This window comes from Euphorbia lathyris, chromosome 5 (genome assembly GCF_963576675.1).
Source record: "Euphorbia lathyris chromosome 5, ddEupLath1.1, whole genome shotgun sequence".
Classification (NCBI taxonomy): Eukaryota; Viridiplantae; Streptophyta; class Magnoliopsida; order Malpighiales; family Euphorbiaceae; genus Euphorbia; species Euphorbia lathyris.
The window spans coordinates 51,631,814-51,654,084 of NC_088914.1; the positions used below are offsets into that span (position 1 = coordinate 51,631,814).

Sequence of the window (22,271 nt, forward strand, 5' to 3'; positions counted from 1 at the left end):
CTAGCCCAAGAATAACTATAATCTGTTGATTTGAAAGTGAATAAAGTCTTAAAATATTACAAGGAAAAGGAAGGAGGCAGAATTAAGCCTGATTATCCACATCCTATAGCAATTTGATTTGCAGAGCGTTAAAGAATAGTTAATATGAAATTCGTTGAATTGAAGTCACCTAAAATCATAAGCTAAAATTGAGAGTGATATTCTATTAGAATATATATATATATATGGCCTAATATACAAATAACCCCCTAAACTTATTCAAATGTTGCAACTGCCCCCTCAAACTTTCAATTGTAACGACTTACTTCTCAAACTTGTCCAATTGTAAAACATAACCCCTTAAACTTGTCCAATTATAAAACGTAACCCCAAATTGCTGACATGGATTGCAATTGAGAAACACGTGAAATACAAAAGTTGCAACGCTCGTGGAGTGTGATAATCAAATATTTGGCGTAATACGAATCTGGGAAAACATTTTTACGGTTGCTTCAAGTACGGGGTAAAAAAATTTCCAATTTTGGGTTATGTTTTACAATTAAACAAATTTAAAGGGTAAGTTATTACAGTTGAAAGTTGGAGAAGACAGTTGCAACATTTGAACAAGTTCATGAGTTATTTGTATATTAGTCCTTTTATATATACATCTTTCAAACTTTATGATATGGTGGAGGTGAGAGAGAGCTGCACATCCTTTATTATCCCATAACCAATTCTAAATACTTTTCAAGCTCTCACCTACATGTATTCGGATTATAGTTATACTTGTATAATTGAATTACTCACAATTAACCTAATAACCCATTTTCCTAAAAAAAAAAAAAAAACTAATAACCCATTAACCCATCCTAACTATATCTGGCTTATTTTTTGTACGGACGAATTATTTAATCTATACCAAATTTTTTACAATCTCCAATTTTCTGAGGTGGAAGATTGTGAGGAGATACAACCATGGTCTTTGAAAAAAATTTATATATATAAAGAAAAAGAAACTCCACCGTGAGGTTAATGAATAATTATAACTTGTGATCCTAATTTCCAAATAATTATTACTATAAATTATAATAATGATGAGAAAGTTTGATTTTTTATTTTTCCCGTTAAGCCGTATATAATATAATGAAATAAATTAAAATCAGAGCAGGCAACTTTGGGGTTATTGTTGTTGAGGTGTGATGTAAAAAGACACATGAGTAGTCGTCCTTGAACAAATCTACAGTTAGAATGTTGTTCATTGGATTCCACCATTGAATGTATGAATATATGATGTTCCTAACTTAAGTGTTTTTCAGATCTGTTAAATTAAGCCAAAACCAGATTTTCATTTTTATAAATTTTAATGATTCATCTTTTAACAATCTATTTCTTCTTTTTATTATATACACACTGTCTCCTCATTAACTGTTTAAATACTTTACATCTTAATAAGCCTCAATATTTGTCAAAATAGAGTTTAATATCTGCAAAAGTAAACAAAACAACTTAGAGAGAGCGTTTTCTTACTTCATTTTCTAATTCTGTTTACTTTTTCTTTTTTTTTTTTTAAGTAAAAAAAATGGAGAATTTTATGTGTCTGGTGTGAGATACCTTATATTTGCTTTGTGTTTTTTAGAAAATAGTTTTTTTCCAGCAGCAAACATTAGATAAACCAAACGGATCCTTAATATATAGGGTTAATTACATATAAATGACCCCGTGGTTTCACCGATTTGTAGATGGGTACTTGTGGTTTTTTTTTTTTTTTTTTTTTGCAAACACAATTTTATGGTTTGCAAAATTTTGCATGCGGGTTCACTTTGTCAGAATTTGGCCGATAACAATATCGAAATAAAAAATTCAAGAGTTAAATGATATTTTAAGCAATTTTAATTCTTCAACTTTTTAGGTTTGAGGCTGTTTAGATATTGTTTTTTTTATGAGAGAGAAAGTTAATGTTTAGAGAGAGAAAACCTAAAAAAATGATGATTTTGAAAAATTTAAAATATGGTTCCATAGTAAATATGATACTTAATAACTTTAATTCTTAAAAATTTTCATTTTGATGTCGTTATCGGCCAAATTTGGCAAAGTAAAAAAATGCAAAATTTTGCAACCACATGGTTGCGTTTGTAAAGAAATATATCACAGGTATCCATCTGCAAATCCGTGGTACCATAGAACATCTACTTGTAATTAACCCTAATATATATGTGGAAATTAAAAAATTGAGAGTTTTGTAACAAACAAATGTTCGATTTAAAAGATTTAAGACATAATGTTAAAGAAGGAATATGAAAAACACAATTTTACCGAACACAAGAATGAGATGAGTCGCAGGACGAGGTCGCTCTCTTTAAGAAGAAACTGCCTTCAAAAAGTTCAAGCATTGTATAATCTGGTCACATTCAGGATAAAACAACTCACTCAATGAGAATTACGAGTTAATATTGCACAGTACAAGCTCGGTTAGAATATTTCAAATAATTGCTCAGTTTCAATTTCAATTTGTAGAAGCAGAAAGTATTTTCAGTATATAGAAAATGAAAATCACACCGCTATATATAGAAAAAAAAAGAGTTGTGTTTATTGGTCTAGTGGAGCAAACAGCGAGAGAAAAAACAAGGAAGTGGGGAACCTGAAAGACTTTCAGGGGGACCAAATAAAAAATAGTTGTTGAGGAAGATTAAAAATATTTTAATTAAGAAATCCAAAATTTAATTAAATAAATAAAAGGTTAATTACAAAAATGGATCAAATGGGAGGTTCATTTACATGTTTAATCCATTTATTCAACCTACTACATATCTAGACTGATTTTATGTGACTTTCCCATAATACCCTCAATATTTACGCGCGTCTTGCCCCTCCCCCCCGTCTGACTTCACAGATTCCATATTATGCGAAGCCTGCGAAGCTAATGTTTGGGTTTACTTGATGAATTTAATTAGCATATGCGAAGCCTGCGAAGCTAATGTTTGGTTTACTTGATGAATTTCATTAGCATATGCGAAGCCTGCGAAGGTAAAGTCTTGATGAATTTAATTCGCATATGCGAAGTCTGGACGTGTTTTGAAGCCAATTCACGAAGTGGTATATAACAAAAAAGGGCAAACAACAACATATTCTAACATTAAAATCATAACATTATCAAAATTTACAACAAGATTGCCACAATAACAACATTAAAATCACAACAACATCAAAATTTACAACAAGATTGCCACAATAAACTCCTAATAAAGCACATTCACTCCTAAAATGGTTGGTTAGGAGAGATTGTGCCAATAATCCGGTACCAATTTTGAAGCGGATGAGTAATCTTGGTGTGCACCATGAGACACATCCATCCCAAAAGGTCTAGATTTCCATTTCTCATCCCAAAAGGTCTGGACTTCCTGTAGAGAAGTCCAGACCTTTTGGGATGGATGTGTCCCATGGTGCACACCAAGATTACTCATCCGCTTCAAAATTGGTACCGGATTATTGGCACAATCTCTCATAACCAACCATTTTAGGAGTGAATGTGCCAATCTTGAGGGAAATTTCTCCCTGTACAGGAAGGAAAGTTATCTCCACTACATCCGAGGACGCCGCCTTCTAGAAATGGATGTTATGTAATTAACCACCTTCAGAAAAAATTAATCATGTTAGGCAGGGAAAAAGACGATTTTGGCTTCACGAAATGAGGATTAACGAAGCATGCGAATGTAAATATGTAGGGAAAGAGATGATTTTACTTTGCTAATCGATGTTTTCGCGAGGTATGCGAGGTCTGAAACGTGATGATCTACGTCGCATATCGATGCTTTCGCAAAGTCTGCGAGTCAAATCATGAACTTTTCTACTCACAAACTTCGCGAACTAATCGATTCGCAAAGTAGATCCACACGTTTCAGGCTCTTTCTCTTCGCAGATCTTCGCGAAATCATCGATTCACGATGCAAATCTTCGCGAAATCATCGACTACGCGAAGTGTATTCATGAAAAAACGCAGAAAAAACAATAGATACTTACGTTTTTTTGCGCCTTTCACCCTTAAAAAAACGACAATAACAATATGATAAACTGGAAAAAACGAAGGAAATAACGTAGAATAACCATTTCTTTGATGGTAACAAGAAGAAAGAAACCAAGTAGCGAGCAAGAACAGGAAGATGAAGAACCATGGCTTCGTTTCCTAGGATTAGGAAGTTGCAGAATCAAGAGATGAAAAGAGGAAAAAGAGAAATTCATTGTGATTTGGCGAAATGGTGCAGATTTCGTGCAATTTAAAGGAAGATAGAAAGATCAAAAGTCTTGAAATCATTAATGGAGGAGCCAACTTTTTGCGTAACCAAGGAGATGAGGGGGGGCGACCGCTCGCGTTGTGGGAAGTGGGAAGGTTAGGAGTATTATGGGAAAGTCACACAAAATCAGTCTAGATATGTAGTAGGTTGAGTAAATAGGTTAAATATGTAAATGAGCCTCCCATTTGACCTAGTTTTGTAATTTTTCCATAAATAAAAAAATTTCAAAATTTAATTAAATAAATAAAATAATTCCTAAAATTTAATTAATTAAATAAAAAATAGAATGAGCATCATGTATGTCCTCACCCTTTCACAAAAGTGAGGTAACCCTTGAGGCACACCTGAATATGTGTGTGAGCACGGACTTCTTCCGATCTTAATGGTGATTCTATTTTATGTGCTTACGGATTTGTGTAGGTGGGCTTGATGTCACATTGTACGGGAATACGAGCTAGGACCTGGAACCCGCGTCTTCTTGTTTTAAGCTCTTTTTTTTATCAAAACTGTCAAGTTTGTGTTATTTTAGAATAAAAAAACCCCGTTCCTGCCACGTCAATACCCGATTAGGTACATGGGAGACCATCGTGTCCGATCAGCGACCTTAGATGGTTTTCAAGCAGTTTTTAATTCAAATTGTGGCAGTTTTCTGTCTAAAACCATATTTATTGGCAGAAAATTGCAAAAAACGAGGAGAACATTCATTTTTTAGAAGAAAAAAAAAAGTTTAAGAAAGAAAAGAGAGTTTTTTTAGTGAAAACAAGTGAAAGTGAGTGAAAACGAAAGAAAATATAAGTTTTTCACAAATTCAATCACATTTTGAGAGTTTAAACGCTCAAATTAAACACCAATATTAGATTATTCAGGCTAACGTAACTGTGATATTTTCCACAATGAAGAGACTATCATCCATGTCCTTCGTGATTGGCCCCTACCAAGGATCGTTGGGAATTTATTTTTCCAACTTCTCATTATCTTTCCTTCTATGGTTTAACGCTCAGGGACTAGATTTTTCTAATATTCACGCCTCTGTCGGATTCTACTGATTGGTCTATGCTTTTCTCTGTCTGTCTATGGTGGTTATGGAAATGGTGAACACAAGGTTTTCAATGGGATGTCACTCAGACTGACATGTTATATTTTATCCATACTCAAGTGAAAGATTGTGTCTGAGCCTTTAGCAATCCTTTTATCGCAATTAGTCCCCTCACTACAGTTTGGGTGAACTGGAGCCCCTTGAAGAAGATTGGGTGAAGTTAAATACAGATGGTGCGATTCTGGGTTTAGCAATGGCTGGAGGTATTCTTAGAACCTCAAATGGAATTTGGCGTGGTGGTTTTTATATCAACATTAGTATATGTAAAGCCATCTTAGCTGAGTTCTATGGTCTATTTTTTGGTCTTGGCTTTGCCTAGAACAGAGGGTTTAGACAAGATTTTATGGAGATGGATTTGTTGTGGAAGTCATTTTAGCTTAAGGTTGCTCGCAGCTTCGTGATCAAGATTGGAACCATAAGTTTTTGCATTCTTACCCTGAAGGTAATAGAGATGCTGCTGGATGGCAAATATAAATTTATAGCTTAAGGTTGCTCGCAGCTTCGTGATCAAGATTGGAACCATAAGTTTTTGCATTCTTACCCTGAAGGTAATAGAGATGCTGCTGGATGGCAAATATAAATTTTCATCTTAAACCTTCATTGCAAGGTATTTTTTGTCCGACCGAAATCCGCAATTACAACATACATTTAATAAATTCTTTTTTATTGCAAACATATCCTCTTGAATTGAGAAGCATTTTGATTATTGTATTGGGTAAATTAGCATCCTATTAAAAGTTAGGAGGGAGGGACCCTATAGTTTCCAATGTTTAAGAGAAGAATCAGTATACATTGACTGACTATCACAGGAATATAATATATTCAAAAATTTCCCTGTTTCATGGGGTAAATAATGATATTATGGGCCATGGATATGGATTAAAAGTATTAGAAATGATGCTAATCATTAGTTCCCAAAACCTAAAACCTTCACTTTTACCACGTTTTGTCTCTTAAAGATCACATCTCACAGATCATTAACATTTCATTTTCACTTTCTTTTCTTTTAACAACTTTTTCAATTCTCAAATTTCTCTACTTCATTACATCAATCACTTTATGTTTTCATTATTTATTTCGTTTAATGTTAACAATTTCAAAAAAAATGCAAATTTGTTTGAAAATTAAATATCCTATCATAGATTATGGAGCCGAGCTTAATAGAATGGAATTAACATGTTTACTTTAACCGAGCTTATTCTATTTATACTGATGTAGAGCTGTAAAAATGATTATAGATTGTGGAGCGGGATGGATCATGTGTCTCGTGTTAATAGAAGAATGTGTCCCTAAATAGCAGAGCCACATATCCTGTCAAAGCCACTTGGCCTGTGATTCTTGGGGATCAGGCGTGATTATAGCAATGACTGGACCCTTGACTAGATCTAGCGAGACTTTCCGAGTCAAACTTCTAATATGCAGTCATTCTGATGTATTTAGTTGAGGAGACGCTACGTATTATTTGTTTTTTAGAGTAGGTTTGGGCTTCTGCATTGTCACATGACAAAGTTAAATTTTCCTGATATAAGATGCCCCCGGATTTAATTTATCTTTTTTTAGGATGAGAAAGCATTAGCTTCGGGAAGCGTTGTACTTGTCGTTTCCTGATAAGTTAATGGAGGGGGATTTAAAGTTTCTTTAATCATTACTAATAAGTAATCATAACACTCGTCGTTTCGGTTGTCTTCCCAATAGTACAAAAGGGTAGAGTTTTGTTGAGGGTTTCTTTTTACTCATTGCTCTCTTTCTTGCCTCACCTTCTTATTGAATTTTCACTGGTGATTCTCTATTTTAAGTGTAAGTGCTTCTTCTGTAATCTTCTTCTTTGTCTTTTTTCCTTTTCTGGCTATGGTTCCCAAAAAACAAAATCCTAAGAGAAACTCCGAATTCGATAAGTCCACCGGGAAGAAAAAGGGGAAGAAGGTTATATGCATTGAAGAGCATCCATTTACACCTAACGCGGTGAAGATAAAGTCATTAATTGAGGGTTATCTTGAACTTCAAAGGATGTACGTTGATTGCCCTACTCCAACCTGCCGAGAAGGGTCCGTCCTCCGAGGTTATTTAGGGTAACATGTGGAGATGGGGTTATGGTTTCCCCTTATTAGTAGTATGGAGGAGATTTTATGGAATTCACGGTTTGTCCTTCCTAGATTTTCCCAAACTCCTAGATGGAGCAGCTTCTTTTTTCCAAGGTTTTAGATTACTTCGGTATTGAGTTGAATGGGGTCATATTTTGTCACCTCTGGAGGCCCAAGTTGATGGCTATGTATGACCTCACGGTCTGGGATATGAATATGAAATGGACCACTTTCCTTACTAAGAAAAGGATAGTTTTAAGGGGTTCAAGATGAAGTGGTTTCTAGTTAGCCCCGATAATGATGATCCGAATATCCCTTATTCTGGTGGCTTTCCCTCCTACGTGGATTGGAATCCTTTTCCTGGAGAAAGCAACTGGTGGAGGGAGGAGAGGGCACTAACTAAAGTTGAGAATGAGGCCACATATCGGCTCATAGAGTTTGATATGACTTAGGATTATACGGACATGATCTAGATGATGGAGGCCGATATGTTGTGTGGTCTGAGGACCCCAAATGGGTTATTTTATTCCACTAGCATGATTGAGTATGTTGAGCTTCTCTAAGGTGAATTTTTATGCTTTATTTTGATTCTTCTATTTTGAATTGCAGGTCTTTATCATGTCTAACCTGGATATTCTTGCTCATATATTAACGATGAGGGATAGGGAGGCTGATACTATGGTTGCCTCCATGATCGGAGGTGTGTCTATCCTGGGGGAAAGTACTACATCGAGAGATTCGCCAACTCCAGCTACATGCCATCTGAGGATCGATCTCCCCACCTTGATGATGTTCAGAAAAAAAAAACCTAAAAAGAGATTGAAATTGACTTAACCAAGGAAAAGTTTCTAACGATTTAAAGTTATATATATTTTTAGGATTTTTTCTGTCACAATATATATATTTTTTAAAGATTTGACTCTGTGCTAAATTGACTTAACCAAGGAAAATTTTCTAACGATTTAAATTACCCAATAGTTATATTTACCCCTCCTTTAAAACTATATCTACCTTATTAGGGACCAACACGATGTTTGTTGGGAGTTCTTCCTTGCACCCTTTCTGAAATACTTTTGAGATATGTTATTCCTTATCATATGGTTGCGCTTAGTGTTTTGCTTGATGGAGCAGGCGGTGGAACCCTTGTCTTTTTCCGATCTAATAACCACTTTAGTCGTACCTAGTTTATCCAGCAGTTCGGCCACCATGGTCGCTTGTTTATTGTGACTTGCTGGACGATGCTCATGGCATAAAGGATTTGTTTGGTAATATGGTCCATAATTCCTATGTGAAGGTTCTAGGGAACGTAAGGCTTTTCTTATGCACCGACCGATCTCCAACGTGATCTGAAGGAAAGTTAAGGGATTCTTGCAAGCGTCGCGAAAGGTGTCAATTTTTTTTTATGAGGATGCAGGATTATAATTTTTTCTAGTTGAGCCATGGTCATTTAGTTCGATCCATGCTCACTACACCAATTTAATACGAAAGATTATGTGAGGCAGTACTTTAATGGCTGAAAAGATCTTTCGGTGCATGAGATAAGATAGAAAGATGAACAGTGCAAGGTTGTTGACATGGACTTTCACTTTAATGCCTAACTTAGTAAAGTATTGGACACATCGAGAGTAATTAGTAAGAATGTGTGTATGTGTCTTGAGTACGGGATTTAAGGTGTATTTATAGGATATTGGTATCCTTAGATTCCTCGAAAAACATCTTGAACGTAGTTTAAGTAAATTATGTTATATCTTATTTGGATTTTCTTGATTCCATACGGATAAGGCGGGACACAGTCTGAGTCCGATTTAGAATTTTTTTTCCATTGGTCCACATGTATGAGGAAGGATGACGTTCATATTTAGGTTAATCTTATTGTTCCTATCTATAAATTTAATCGTAAATATATTACAAACACCGTATAAAATAAATATTACGTGAAAGATAAATTTATGGGTTAAGATGCAAAAATACTCCTAACGTTTTGGACCATGAGCAATTTTACCCCTAATGTCTAAAATGATGCAATTTTACCCCTAACGTTGGAAGCCAAGAGCAATTTTATCCCTAACGTTGATAAATTGGGTCAATTTGAGAAATAATTCATCAAACTGTCTTCTCGGTCATGAATCTTGTCATCTACACTTCACACGTGCGTCATTTTATCAGTAACAAATCATAAACATATATTGGGATGTGAAAAAGATACTGTCTTTTTGTATGAATTAGACAAAAATTTAAAAATTCACATAATTTATATTAATCTCCAATTCTATTATTAAATTATAAAAAAAATATTTAGAACGGATTGTTATACAATTGGTGCAGAATAAGGAATAAAAATATCTGTATTTCATAATAGTGTCTGAAATTGACCCAATTTATCCACGTTAGAGGTAAAATTGCTCTTGGTTTCCAACGTTAGGAGTAAAATTGTACTATTTTAGAAGTTATGGGTAAAATTGTTCCTGACCCAAAACGTTAGGGATATTTTTACACCTTAATCCTAAATCTATTATTATTCAAATTAAAATATGATATTATTATACATTTAATTACCTATTTTTAATTGAAAATTGAAAATGCATTAAATAATAATAATATAATATTATTACTTATTACTTTGCATACTTTCATTAATATAATTAAAAAAAAGACATATGAATTTGTCTTATTTTGTCACTTAACCGTATCTATTTAGTGGCCAACTTATCAGCTCTCTCAACTAAACAAATGTAACACTTTGTGCCTCTTTATGTATCTGCATGGCATTGGTTAGTTCCTTCAACTCATTTTGTGCATCTTATTCCTCAACTCATCAAATGTAACACTTCGTGTCCCCTTAGGTTTTTATCTCTATTTCAAATAATGAAAGAATGGTTTACACCAGGATACAGAAAATGTATTAGAATGGATGCAGATGGTATCTTTGGAGTTGTACTAAATGTCATGTAGGCACAAAAGATGTCAAATGTATGATATTTTTTTAGTCGAGGTGGCTGGTAAGTTGGCCACTAAGTAGAGGGGACTGAGTGATAAAATTGGACAAGTTCAAAAGTTGCGGAGGTATTAAGCCTAAAAAAATTATGTAAAACTTAGTTAAAAAACATCTATGATTGTGATAAAGGATAAATTTATCATTCATATAAATTTTATAAATATAGGGATTAAGTAGTTAGTTTTGCCAATATTAAAATACTCGGTAGTTTATTTTTAAAAAGAGGAAAATTGACTAAGAGGGTGTTTGTTTCAGCTTTTCGGATGAGCGTTTAGCGTTTCACTCCAAACTGCATGAAATATAGTGTTTGGTTAGGTTTATATAACCGCGACGTTTAGCATTTTCTCTGGAAACTGCAGCGTTCTGGAGTGTTTCACGAAAAGCTTCTATTTGAAGCTTTTTATTAACAGATGTTTGTAGTTATATGTTATTGATAAAATTATCTTTTTTATTTCCATAAAATATGTTTATTCTTTAACATTATTTATATTTCTACAACATAATTACCGGAAGAACAATGTTTTGTTGCGTTCAATAAATTTTTTATTTTTTATATAGATTATTTTTATCAATTTGTGTATCACATTTTTTTTATTTTATAATAGGGTAAGGTGCACTTATACCTCTAATATGGGCAGCCAAAAGAAATTTTATCCCTAACATTGACAAGTTGGACAATTTGAGAAATAATTTATCAAATTGTCTTTTTTGTCATGAATATTGTTATCCACACTTCACATGTGCACCATTTTATCATCGTTAGTACCAGATCACAAACATATGATTATACGTGAATTTTTTTAAGAAAATAAAAAAATATATTATCTTTTATACGAGTTAGATAAAAAAAATTCAAATATTTCACCGAATTTATAAATATTAATTTTCAATTTTATTGTTAAATCACAAAAAAAAATTGTAAAATCTCTTTTTTTTAGAACTACTGATATGTGCAATTGGTGTAGAATAAGAAATAAAATATCTATGTTTTCTAATAATATCTGAAATCGACCAAACTTGTCAATGTTAGGTGTAAAATTACTTTTAATTGCCAGAGTTATGGGCAAAATTGCACCATTTTAGACGTTAAGAGTAAAAATTATTCTTAGTTGTAAACGTTATGGACATTTTTTCACATTTTAAAACATGTCCATTTTAGACATTTTAAATCCGAATAGCAACAATTCAATATAATTTTACCAAACACTAGTAATTAACCAGCTAATAACAAACAACTAACAGTTTACTGCAGCTGAAAACAGCTAACAGCTGAACCAAACAGGTATTAAGAGGGTGTTTGTTTTGACTTTTTGGAAGAGCGTTTAGCATTTCACTTCAAACCGCAGGAAATATAGCGTCTAGTTAGATTTATATAACTACAGTGTTTAACATTTTCTCTGGAAATTGCAACGCTTTGGAGCTTTTCACGAAAAACTCCTATTTGGAGCTTTTCATAAATAGTTGTTTGTAGTTAGTTGTTATCGACAAAATTATCCTTTTTATTTCCACAAAATATGTTTATCCTTTATTATTATATTTCTACAACATATTTACCGGAAGAACAAGGTTTTGTTACGTTCAATTTTTATTTTTTATTTTTTATATAGATTATTTTTATTAATTTGTGTAACACATTTTTTATTTTATAATAGAATAAGATGCAAAAATACCCCTAACATTCATAGCTTAGAGCAATTTTACCCTTAACGTCTAAAATGGTACAATTATACTCTTTACGTTGGCAGTTAAGAGCAATTTTACCTCTAATATTGACAAGTTGAGTCAATTTGAGAAATAATTTATCAAACTGTATTCTTGGTCATGAATATTATCATCTACATTTCACATATGCATCATTTTATCATTGTTAGTAACAGATCACAAACATATGATTAGACATGAATTTTTTTTAAGAAAATAAAAAAAATATTGACTTTTGAACAAGTTGGACAAAAAAAAATTAAATATTTCGCCGAATTTATTTCTTTATTTTTTCTTTTTTATATTTCTTCGAATTTATAAATATTAATTTACAATTTTATTATTAAATCATAAAAAAATATGAAATCTCTTTTTCAAAACAACTGATATGTACAATTGGTACAGAATAAGAAATAAAAATATCTATATTTTTTAATAATATCTGAAATTGAGCCAACTTGCCAATGTTAGGGGCAAAATTACTTTTAGCTGCCGGCGTTATGAATAAAATTGCACTATTTTAAACGTTAAAAGTAAAATTATTTCTAGTTGTAAACGTTATGGGCATTTTTTCACATTTTCCCTTTTATAATTTATTCGTTGATTAATTTAAAACATGTCCACATTAGACATTTTAAATCCGAACAACAACAGTTCAATATAATTTTACCAAACACTAGTAATTAAACAGCTAATAACAAATTGTTTCAAAAAAAAAACAGTTAATAGCTTACTGCAACTACAAACAGTTAACATTAACCGCAACAGTTATTAGGTAACAGGTGAACCAAACAGAACATATGTAAAAACACAAGAAATAATATATTATTTATTATCAAATATAACAATTGAGTTTATAGCAAATATATACTAATTTGAGTATATAACATTGACATTATTTTATTATGTAAGCTAACTAGGTTAAGGAGTATGTTTCTTTTTGTATTTTAAACTTCAAATAAAGAATACAATTTTTTTGAATATATAATACGTGCATACATATGATGGTCATGATGATTAATAATTTGGTTTATATAGTCTACCAATGACTTATTTCTTTTGGTTGATAAAAATTTAGGCCAGAGTAGACCCACTTTCAACATCCTAAAGAATTTTATTTGTTATAGCAAAAGGAATCAAATTTAGGCGACAGCTGTGGATATTCACTTTCGCAGATGGTTTGCACCTCTATGGGTGAGACTGCTGGCCACGGAAATTCTTACCATTCCCAAAAGCGAGGATCGAACCGTGAACCTTTAGTTAAGAGAGGAGGAGCCTTTACCACTCTACCACAACCCCGTTGTTCTCTTACTATGCTAATTGATCCATAAAATTCTATTGACATTCTATTTAAAGTGAACCGTTAACCTTTTAAAATTCACAGAAACATGAATAGATTTTTGAAAAAGTTAAAATATATACACTTTAAACAATTATATTTATTTAAAGTGATTCTATATTTATTTAAAATGAACCGTTAATCTTTCATAGATACATTTAAAAAAGCCAATTAATAGCCAATTAATAGATACATTTAAGAAAACCAATTGATTACATTTAAACAAGTATAAAAAAAAAAGTCAATAAAACATTTTTAAAATTTAGTGGGTAAATTGACATTTTGGATACGCATAATGGATTAAGATTTGGTGTAAATGATTGGATATACATATATTTATATCTCCAAGACAAAATAAAAAAAAAATTTATACTGTTTGTAGCTTTGTATATGTTGGGTACTTTGGTAGAGATGAATGATCTAATAATTTAGTGTTACGCTACGAGGTATGGATAAATGATTTAATCATTTAGAATCACAAGGCAAATAAATCTATTCTAATTATTGAGGGAATTTTAATTTTGATGGATATACCTCACTATAGACAAAACATCATTCACCATATATTTCTCTGTAAAAAGTTTATATCATATAATTTCAAAATTATATAATTTTGAAATTATATGATATAAACTTTTTCCAAAGAAATATTATCATATAAACTAACAAATTAATTTCATTCAATATGCACAAGCAATTTTGATGCAGAGTATTTTCTTTGAGGATCGAGTCCGGATGAGGGAAGTCAGAGGAGGAATCAAGCATAGACAATCAAGTGAGTAAAGGGGCAAAAAACAGTCACACGCTCCGCTTGACTTAATCCCACGCTCCGCGTGTAGAGATGGCAACGGATAGGGTATCCGCGGGTAGTGTCAATCTCAAACCCTTATCCGTTTATTTTTTAATTACCCGTACCCTTCCCATTAACCTAACGGGTATATGTTTTGCATCTCATACCCGTCCCATTTAATTCACGGGTACCCGCGGGTACCTTTACCCGTTAAGAATCAATAAATAAAACAAAAAACTATTACAAATTTAACAAAGTATAAATTTAATAAATCATCCATCTAAAAATTGAACAAATTGAACCTTAATCAATAAAAATAAAGTAGTTTAGTTGTATTACTTAATAGTCGAAAAACAAAAGATTGATGTTCAAATCTCACATCTTACATCTAAAACATAATAATATTTTTTAATATATAAAAAAGTTATGGCGGGTACCGGGTACCCTAGGGGTCTTCCCATACCCGTCCCATTACCCTAACGGGTAATGGTTTTGATCTCATACCCGTTTCATACCCTTTTATACAGGGTACGGGTAGTCCTATTAGTGTCGGGTACCCGTGGGTAGAGTACCCGTTGTCATCCCTATCCGCGTGGATTATGAGTGATCTGGAGAAAGTGACACTTATTGGATCAGCAACCAATCCACGCTCCACTTGGAAATCCCACGCTTCGGTTGGCTTTTCCCACGCTCCGCTTGTGATCATTTGAAAAGCCTTGTGGATCAGCCTTGCTTCTTACTCCAGGTTTCTCCTATTTACAACTCTGTCACTCTCTAATTACAACTCATGTCACTCTATATTTACACCCATATCACCCCTTTACTATTACTCTAATCTACCCTTTTAATTAATTATGTAATTTACCTTTTATTGTAATTTGCCACCTAGGTTTTGAGTTGATATAAATTCATCTCTTTCTCTCTGTAATGTTTAACTTTTATCAAATCAAATATCCTTTTCTCTTTGTAATGTTTAACTTTTATTAAATGACTTGTGGATTTCTTCAGCCATCTCTAGAAGAGATTAAACCTGTAAGTGATATTCATACGCCGCACTATAGGTGCGGGCGTGATAGCCTCACACCCCACCCCCCGATTCCGTTTTTCCCCCAGTCTCGAACAGATTCAAAAATCAACCAAAAATCGACAAAATAAGTCCGAATTTCGTACCATTAGTGCTTTGCCTCTTCCGCCCCTCCCACGATCCATGTTTTCGTTGAGAAATTAGTCCGGATTTGATCGAAGAGAGTTTAGTGTGTTTGAGAGGTTTTGAGATTTTTCAAATTTAGGCAAAGGGTATTTCGGTCTATTCCCGAGGCTATGTGTAGGAATCAATGGCTAGATATAGTAATTCACTAAAAGAAAAGGATATTTAATATCTTCGCACATTCTTTCGTGTGGTAACACTTTTGTTTCATCCATTTTGGAAGTATTTTATTCCACTGGAACCTCCTTATTGACCCGTCCACAGTTTGTGATGGAAATGCTGAAACTTCCACTGGCTCATCAACTGATCTGGTATTTGGAGAATGTACACAAATCGGACCGGATCCCAATTGATCCATTCTAGTGTGATCTTGATCCATACACGAATCATGAGTATACAAGCCATGAGGATAGTAGTTCGATATCATTTGATGATTGTCGGACATATTCATATACAGATAAGGATGTTCGAGATTGAAGAAGTTATATAGGGTTCAGGATATACGATATATTTGGATCATATTGAAAAGGTCATGGAGGGAGCCTAGTTGGAAATCTTTATAACTTTGGCGAATTTTGGTTCGGATATCACGAATTGAACAAAGATTGGTTTGGATTTTGAGATTTGGCGTTTCAATGTTTAGAAAATTGGAACTTGAAAGTAATATTGGGTAAATCTATTTTTATTATTTTTCATTGGAAGCAAAGTATATAATAAAATTAGAGCTAAAATAAAGGTTTGTATAATGAAAATTGTTTGAATGTGCTTTGAATTTATAATTGAAAATAAAAATTTACCGTTGGTTAAATTTTTTTCCCAATATTAACCCTTATATATATAATAACTAGGTACCTTTTATGATTATTTTGTTTCTGACAAAGTAAACTTACTTTGTTGAGAGTTTACCTATGCCTTGGGAGGTCATGGGTTCGAATCACATCCGGGTCTGGTGTGATTTTTCTTTCTTTTTTAATGTAATCGCATTGTGTGCAAATTTTTTAAAAAAAAAAAGTAAACTTACTTTGTTTTTTGTTTTTTTACCATTGGATGATGGTTGACTTTAACAAAGTAAGTTCATCCAAATATATACATGGGTTAATATTAGGGAAAAAATTTAATATATTGTATAAAAGTTACCGTTTACATTTCAAGCTAATGTATTAGTATTTAGTAAAAAAAATTAAAAATAACCCACAAAATTTGATACTAGTTGAAATCAGTGGTCCACATTATCACGGTCTTTTGCTAACAAAATTTAAAGCAACAACTTAAAAAAGTTGTCTTTCAAAAAAAAAAAAAAAAACTTAAAAAAGTTGTATACTAAGTTATTACATATCTCCACTAAAATGCTTTAAATAAAAAGTGATTCTTCTTATCTCCTTAAAAAAAATAACTTTTTATCTCTTCCTTTTTCAATCGAATCTGGGAATGATTTTTAAAATAATTTAGGGGTGTTTGTTTCAGTTTTTCTGATGAGTTTTTAACGTTTGACTTCAAATCGTAGAAAATATAGCATTTGATTGGGTTTATATAACTGAAGCGATTAATATTTTTTCTGAAAATTACAGTGTTTTAGAGTTTTTTATGAAAAATTTATTTTTAAAACTTTTTCTGAACAGCTGTAGTTACTTGTACATATATTATTGACAAAATCTATACAATATACTAAATCTGAAGTCAATAATGCTTAGCTGCCATCTCTTAAAATGGTCAATCGCTGACATGTCAATTTCTCAATATTTTAACTATTCTTTGCAGTTTTTTGGTTCGCTTTGCATACTGATGCTCATAAACGGTTCCAAAAACCCACGTTCTCAATCTATCCCTCCTTTTTGAACTGCCATCGCTTCATCTTCCTATGTTCTCTGCTCTTCTCTTTTTCTTCCCGTAGAGTTCTTCTCACGATTTCCATGTTATTGTCCAACAGGTTCAGATTCTTTCGACATTTCATGCATCAAAGGAATACCGACCCTTTTAGGGATTACAGTTTCTTTAACATATTTGAACTATAGGTGTCTCTATATTGTTGGATTTTCAACAGGTTTACTTGCTTCTTTCTCACTTTTGCCGTTTGTGGTGATGAGTATACCTTCTATACCTCAAAATTAGGCCTAAACAATGGTTAGTTGTGGATTTTAAAAAGGTAGATTGGAGGCGATACCTCAATTGCATGTTTTAGAATCTGAATTGCTGGGATAAGCGAGAAAGTATAATTGAAGTATATAGTTGTCTTCATCTGTTCTTCAATTTATTTTTTAGTTTTTATTATTATTCCGATTCTCTCTTTTGTTTCTCTGAAAATGATTGACAATTACAGAGCCATCTGCAAATTTTCCTCTTTCTTTGTTCAATCTCTATTGCTTCATTAATTGGTATTTTCTCGCTACTTTTGTTTCCTTTTGCTATCTTCTAACTATCAATTCATTAATTTTTAGCTTCTTTCTTCTTTGACTGGTTGCATTTTCATTAACTGATATTTCACTTTTGTCTTATTTAATTTTTCTATGTTACACAGATATGCCAACAATGTAATTCTGGGTTTCTTCTGTTAGTTAATTGAAATAGGTTTATGTGTGTGTTAGTTTCTTCGATTCTGCATTGTAGTTATGGCAGAACCTGATGTAATTATTTAATTTGTAAGTCCTTGATTGTCAGTTAACTCGGAGTTAGAGTCCATCAATTTTATTGGCATCTGATTTTTTTAAAAATTAATTTGTTTGTCATAATTGTGCAGATTTGGACAATTTAGACAATTGGAGGTACAAATTTAGTGAAGTCTATACGAACTTTATTTATTTCCATCATTTGATCCGGAGAGGCAGCGGTTTGGAAAAAAAAAAGTTTGCCCCTATTTGTATTTCACCATCATTGGAGACAATTTTGCTCTTTAGTTAGGTTTCACATTTCCATTACAGTTCACTATATTAGTACCTTGCTTTTTCTCTTCAAAATCTTATAGCTCTTCATTAGAAGTTATTTGGACCCCATATTTATGCCCCATTTCTTCTTTCGCAGATAATGACTCTTCACTTCATACTCAACTAAGGATAGACCCTGATGAAGAATTTGTCCACTATACTCATATTGCAAACCCGGTAGATATGACATTTTGTGTGTGAAAGAATTAAAGATACAGTTAGAAGGCCCTAGAATAGTTCTCATTGTTTGGTTACCATTTTTCCCATTGTAAACTTGGATGAAGGTTATTAAAAAATGACCTTGATTCATTTAAACTTGAAATCAATCTGCACTGTGCAGGATGGCACACATTAATTTTACAAGAATAATTCATCTAGCTGACTTCAATGAGTTAGGATAAATTTAAGGCATAGTTGTTGTTATATTTGTTTTTTGAAAGTATTATTCAGAAATTGAATCACCTAACCTTTTTTTTCCATAACAGAGTTGTTCATTGGTAGCACTAAATCATGAGGATGTATATTCTAGCATGGAAAGACCTATATTTTTATTGTAAGTTATGGTTATGAATTATTTTTTATTACTAGAATTCTGTTTCCTTAAATACTAGAAGGATTATGTTGATCTGTATTTGATTGTCTTTGAAAGAGATTATGCTTACATTGCCGGTGTGTATATTGGCTTATGGACAAACCGGACTCGCAAGACTTTCACAATGGTTAGTCACTGATTCAAACATGTTGTTGCCTTTATGTTGTTGATGTTTTTGATTCATTTAAATTTGAAATCGTTCTACAGTGTGCAGGATGGCCTGCCTGGATTCATTCCTTAGGCTCTAGACGATCTTTATCGATATGCTGATATATAAACTGTAGAAGCAAAATTCTAGGAAGAAGAGAATGAAAGGTAACAAATTGATAACCAAAATAAGTTAGAGAATAGAGTACAAGAAAATAAACTTACCTAAGTCCATTTAATTTAAGCCAGAAAAGGTTTAATTTGAATGCATGTATATCAATTATATTTTCTATAGAAGGGAGCTACTAAAGTTTTAAAAAAGGTTCTTTGTTTGGGGTGCTTAATCAATGCACATGAATTCAAATGCCTCGATCTCTGTTGGGTTCTCTTATGAGCAATTCCTCTAATAGATTTGGTATTTTTGGTAAGTATTTTGGGATCTCAGATTTTTTGGTCTTGAAATTTAAATGTCATTTTGCTTTACAGCTACTCTTTGTTTCTAAATATCCTTTTTAATATACTGTAAAAAAATTTATGTCTAATTAATTCAATATACTTTCTTTTTATTTATCCTGTGTAGGCTTTATTATACAAAAGTACAATTGGGTTCTCCTCCAAAAGACTTTTATGTACAAATAGATACTCGAAGTGATGTTCTTTGGGTTGGTTGCAGCTCCTGCAATGGCTGTCCTGTTACATGTTAACGCCAAGTAAGTTAACCATAACTTATCTGTGTTTTTATCCTCTTTGATTATCAAATTTGTAATATATCTTGGCTCACTGGTTCTATTTGTAGATTCCTCTCTCTTTCTTTGATCCGGGTAGCTCGGTAACAGCTAAATTGATCTCCTATTCAGACCAAAGATGTAGTGCAGGACTTGAGTCATCAGACACTCTCTTTGCTTCACATACCAATCGATGTGGTTACACATTCCGATATGGGGATGGCAGTGGTACATCAAGATATTATGTAGGAGATTTGCTGCATCCGGATACAGTTTCGGATGGATATGTGACTAGCAATTATTCAGCATGTTGTTAGGTAAGCTGTCGATTGTCTAGGATCTGAAAATTATAGATAGCATTTTTTATCATCTCCAACTTTTAGAAGTTGGATTTTGTGAATTTAGATGGTGCGCATTGATGCAGGTGTAGGTGTAGCATATCGCAGACTTGAGACTTGACAAAGTCTGATAGAGCAGTTGATGGGATTTTCGATTGTGAAAAATTGTTGTTGTTGATCTATATATGTTTTAGAAGAGAGGTTATATTTCCTACAATGGTTGAAGAGAGGTTCATTGCAGCACTTATTATAATATTACCAACTCTCAGTTTTTGATTTTGGATTTTTGAAGGGTCTGTCCTCTTTTTTTTTTTAATGTGCATATTATGGTGTTGCTTTTGAAGTGAAGATAAATCTCTCCGATGGGTATTGAACTCTTAACTGATGCTATAAATTTGTTTAAATTTACAGGATTTACTATTTTACACTAATTGTTATGATTAATAAAGCTGACTACTTAGCTTGGATTTATTTGTTAATATGGGTTAGGATTCGTGAATCAATGATTTGATGAAAAGAAGTTTTGGATTATAATAGCTTTTGTTGTCCAGTTAATGAGTATTTTAGTGTCATGGTATCATATATGTTTTCTCAGATCATGTACATTTATAGCTGGACTATCTTTAGTTTTAGAGTTTATAAAAAAAAACAAATATAATAGATTTCAACATGTCTAAATTTTATGATATTACCATTCTTTCTCTGTTTTCACTTTTATTTTCATATAAATTGATGATTTTAATATAATAATTCTAAGATTCTTTATACATGAATATTTTGTTTTTATATTTTATTCACAGTGTTTGGCGCAACGGTAAACGTTGTTGTCACAGGTTCGAGTCTTAGGAGCGGCCTCTTGCCAAATAAATTGGCAGGGGAAGGCTTGCCCCCAGTACACCCTTGTGGTGGGACCCCTCTCCGGACCCTCTCTTAGCGGGGACGCGTAGTGCGACCGGGCCGCCCTTATTTTATTCACAGTGTTTCTGTTACTTTCTCTTAAACTGTGATTAGTTGCTCTTCAATGTATAAATTCCAGTTTGAAGAAGTATTTAATAAATATCTTTAGTTGCTCTTCAATGTATAAATTCCAGTTTGAAGAAGTATTTAATAAATATCTTCAAAAGGTTATATTTAAAGAAGTATTTAATAATATACAACGATCATTAAAGGAGGAAAGTTCAGTTGGTATGCCTCTGAATTTAGAGGTTAGAGATTGTGGATTTAAACTCATCCTCTTAAAAAAAACAATAGAAAATATCAATGGTTATGAAATTGTAAAAAAAATTCATGAAAAGTTGTAATAATTATTATTTTTAAAATTATAATATGTCTTGTGCATTGCATGAAATATCACATAATAGTGTTGGAAACCAAATAAAAAAACCGTGCAAAGCACGGGTCTAAAACTAGTTATTCTTCTTATTCCACAAAATATGTTTCTTTTTTAATATTATTTCTATTTCTAGAACATAATTATAGAAAAAATAACGTTTTGTTGCTTTAAATTTTTTTTTTTTTATTTTTTATTTTTTAATTTAAATTATTTTTATTAATTTGTACAATATATTTTTTATTTTATTTGTTGATTAATTTAAAACATGTGCAGATTAGACATTTTAAATACTAAGAACAGTTCAATATAATTTTACCAAACACTAATAGAAAATAGCTAACAGCAACAGCAAAAACAACAACTATTAGATAACATCCGAACCAAATATGCCCTTAATATGATAGAGAAACATAATATAATATAAATGAGGGCTTAATAGGCACCCAACCCCCTAAACTTGTAACTTTTTTCACCTGGCCCCATCAACTTAGGGGACAACCTCTCAACCCCCTCAACTCTCCAAAAACATCACATACAACCCCTTACACTACTATGTTCGGTCAAAATATTGACCCGTGTAGAAAACGTGTTTGACTGTTGACCACACCAATGCCACATGTCATTTTTTATTAAATTTTTCCATATTCGTGCAAAGTGCTGTCGTTGTTTGTCGTCGCAGCCTTATCGAGGTGTTGAGGTTGGCGGTAGTGGTCATCAAGGTGAAATGTATCCAAGTGATTG

The 22,271-nt window shown here is 32.4% G+C and overlaps 1 protein-coding gene across 12 annotated transcripts; it reads left to right on the forward strand.

Moving 5' to 3' along the window:
- Positions 1-17,186: 17,186 nt before the first annotated feature.
- Positions 17,187-20,488, forward strand: LOC136230842 (uncharacterized). Of its 12 annotated transcripts, none has more exons than XM_066020028.1 (10): positions 17,187-17,404; positions 17,519-17,598; positions 18,212-18,367; positions 18,493-18,572; positions 18,881-18,948; positions 19,045-19,114; positions 19,195-19,558; positions 19,715-19,844; positions 19,931-20,176; positions 20,284-20,488. In XM_066020028.1, exons 1-7 carry the CDS (start codon positions 17,388-17,390, stop codon positions 19,255-19,257), a joined length of 534 nt encoding a protein of 177 aa, XP_065876100.1. In that variant the 5' UTR covers positions 17,187-17,387; the 3' UTR covers positions 19,258-19,558; positions 19,715-19,844; positions 19,931-20,176; positions 20,284-20,488. The 12 variants fall into 12 exon arrangements, 3 of the variants coding, with proteins under 3 accessions (XP_065876100.1, XP_065876101.1, XP_065876099.1); XM_066020027.1 differs by having other exon boundaries at positions 17,192-17,404; positions 19,195-19,302; XR_010689553.1 differs by having other exon boundaries at positions 17,211-17,404; positions 17,519-17,620; positions 19,195-19,302.
- Positions 20,489-22,271: the final 1,783 nt, after the last annotated feature.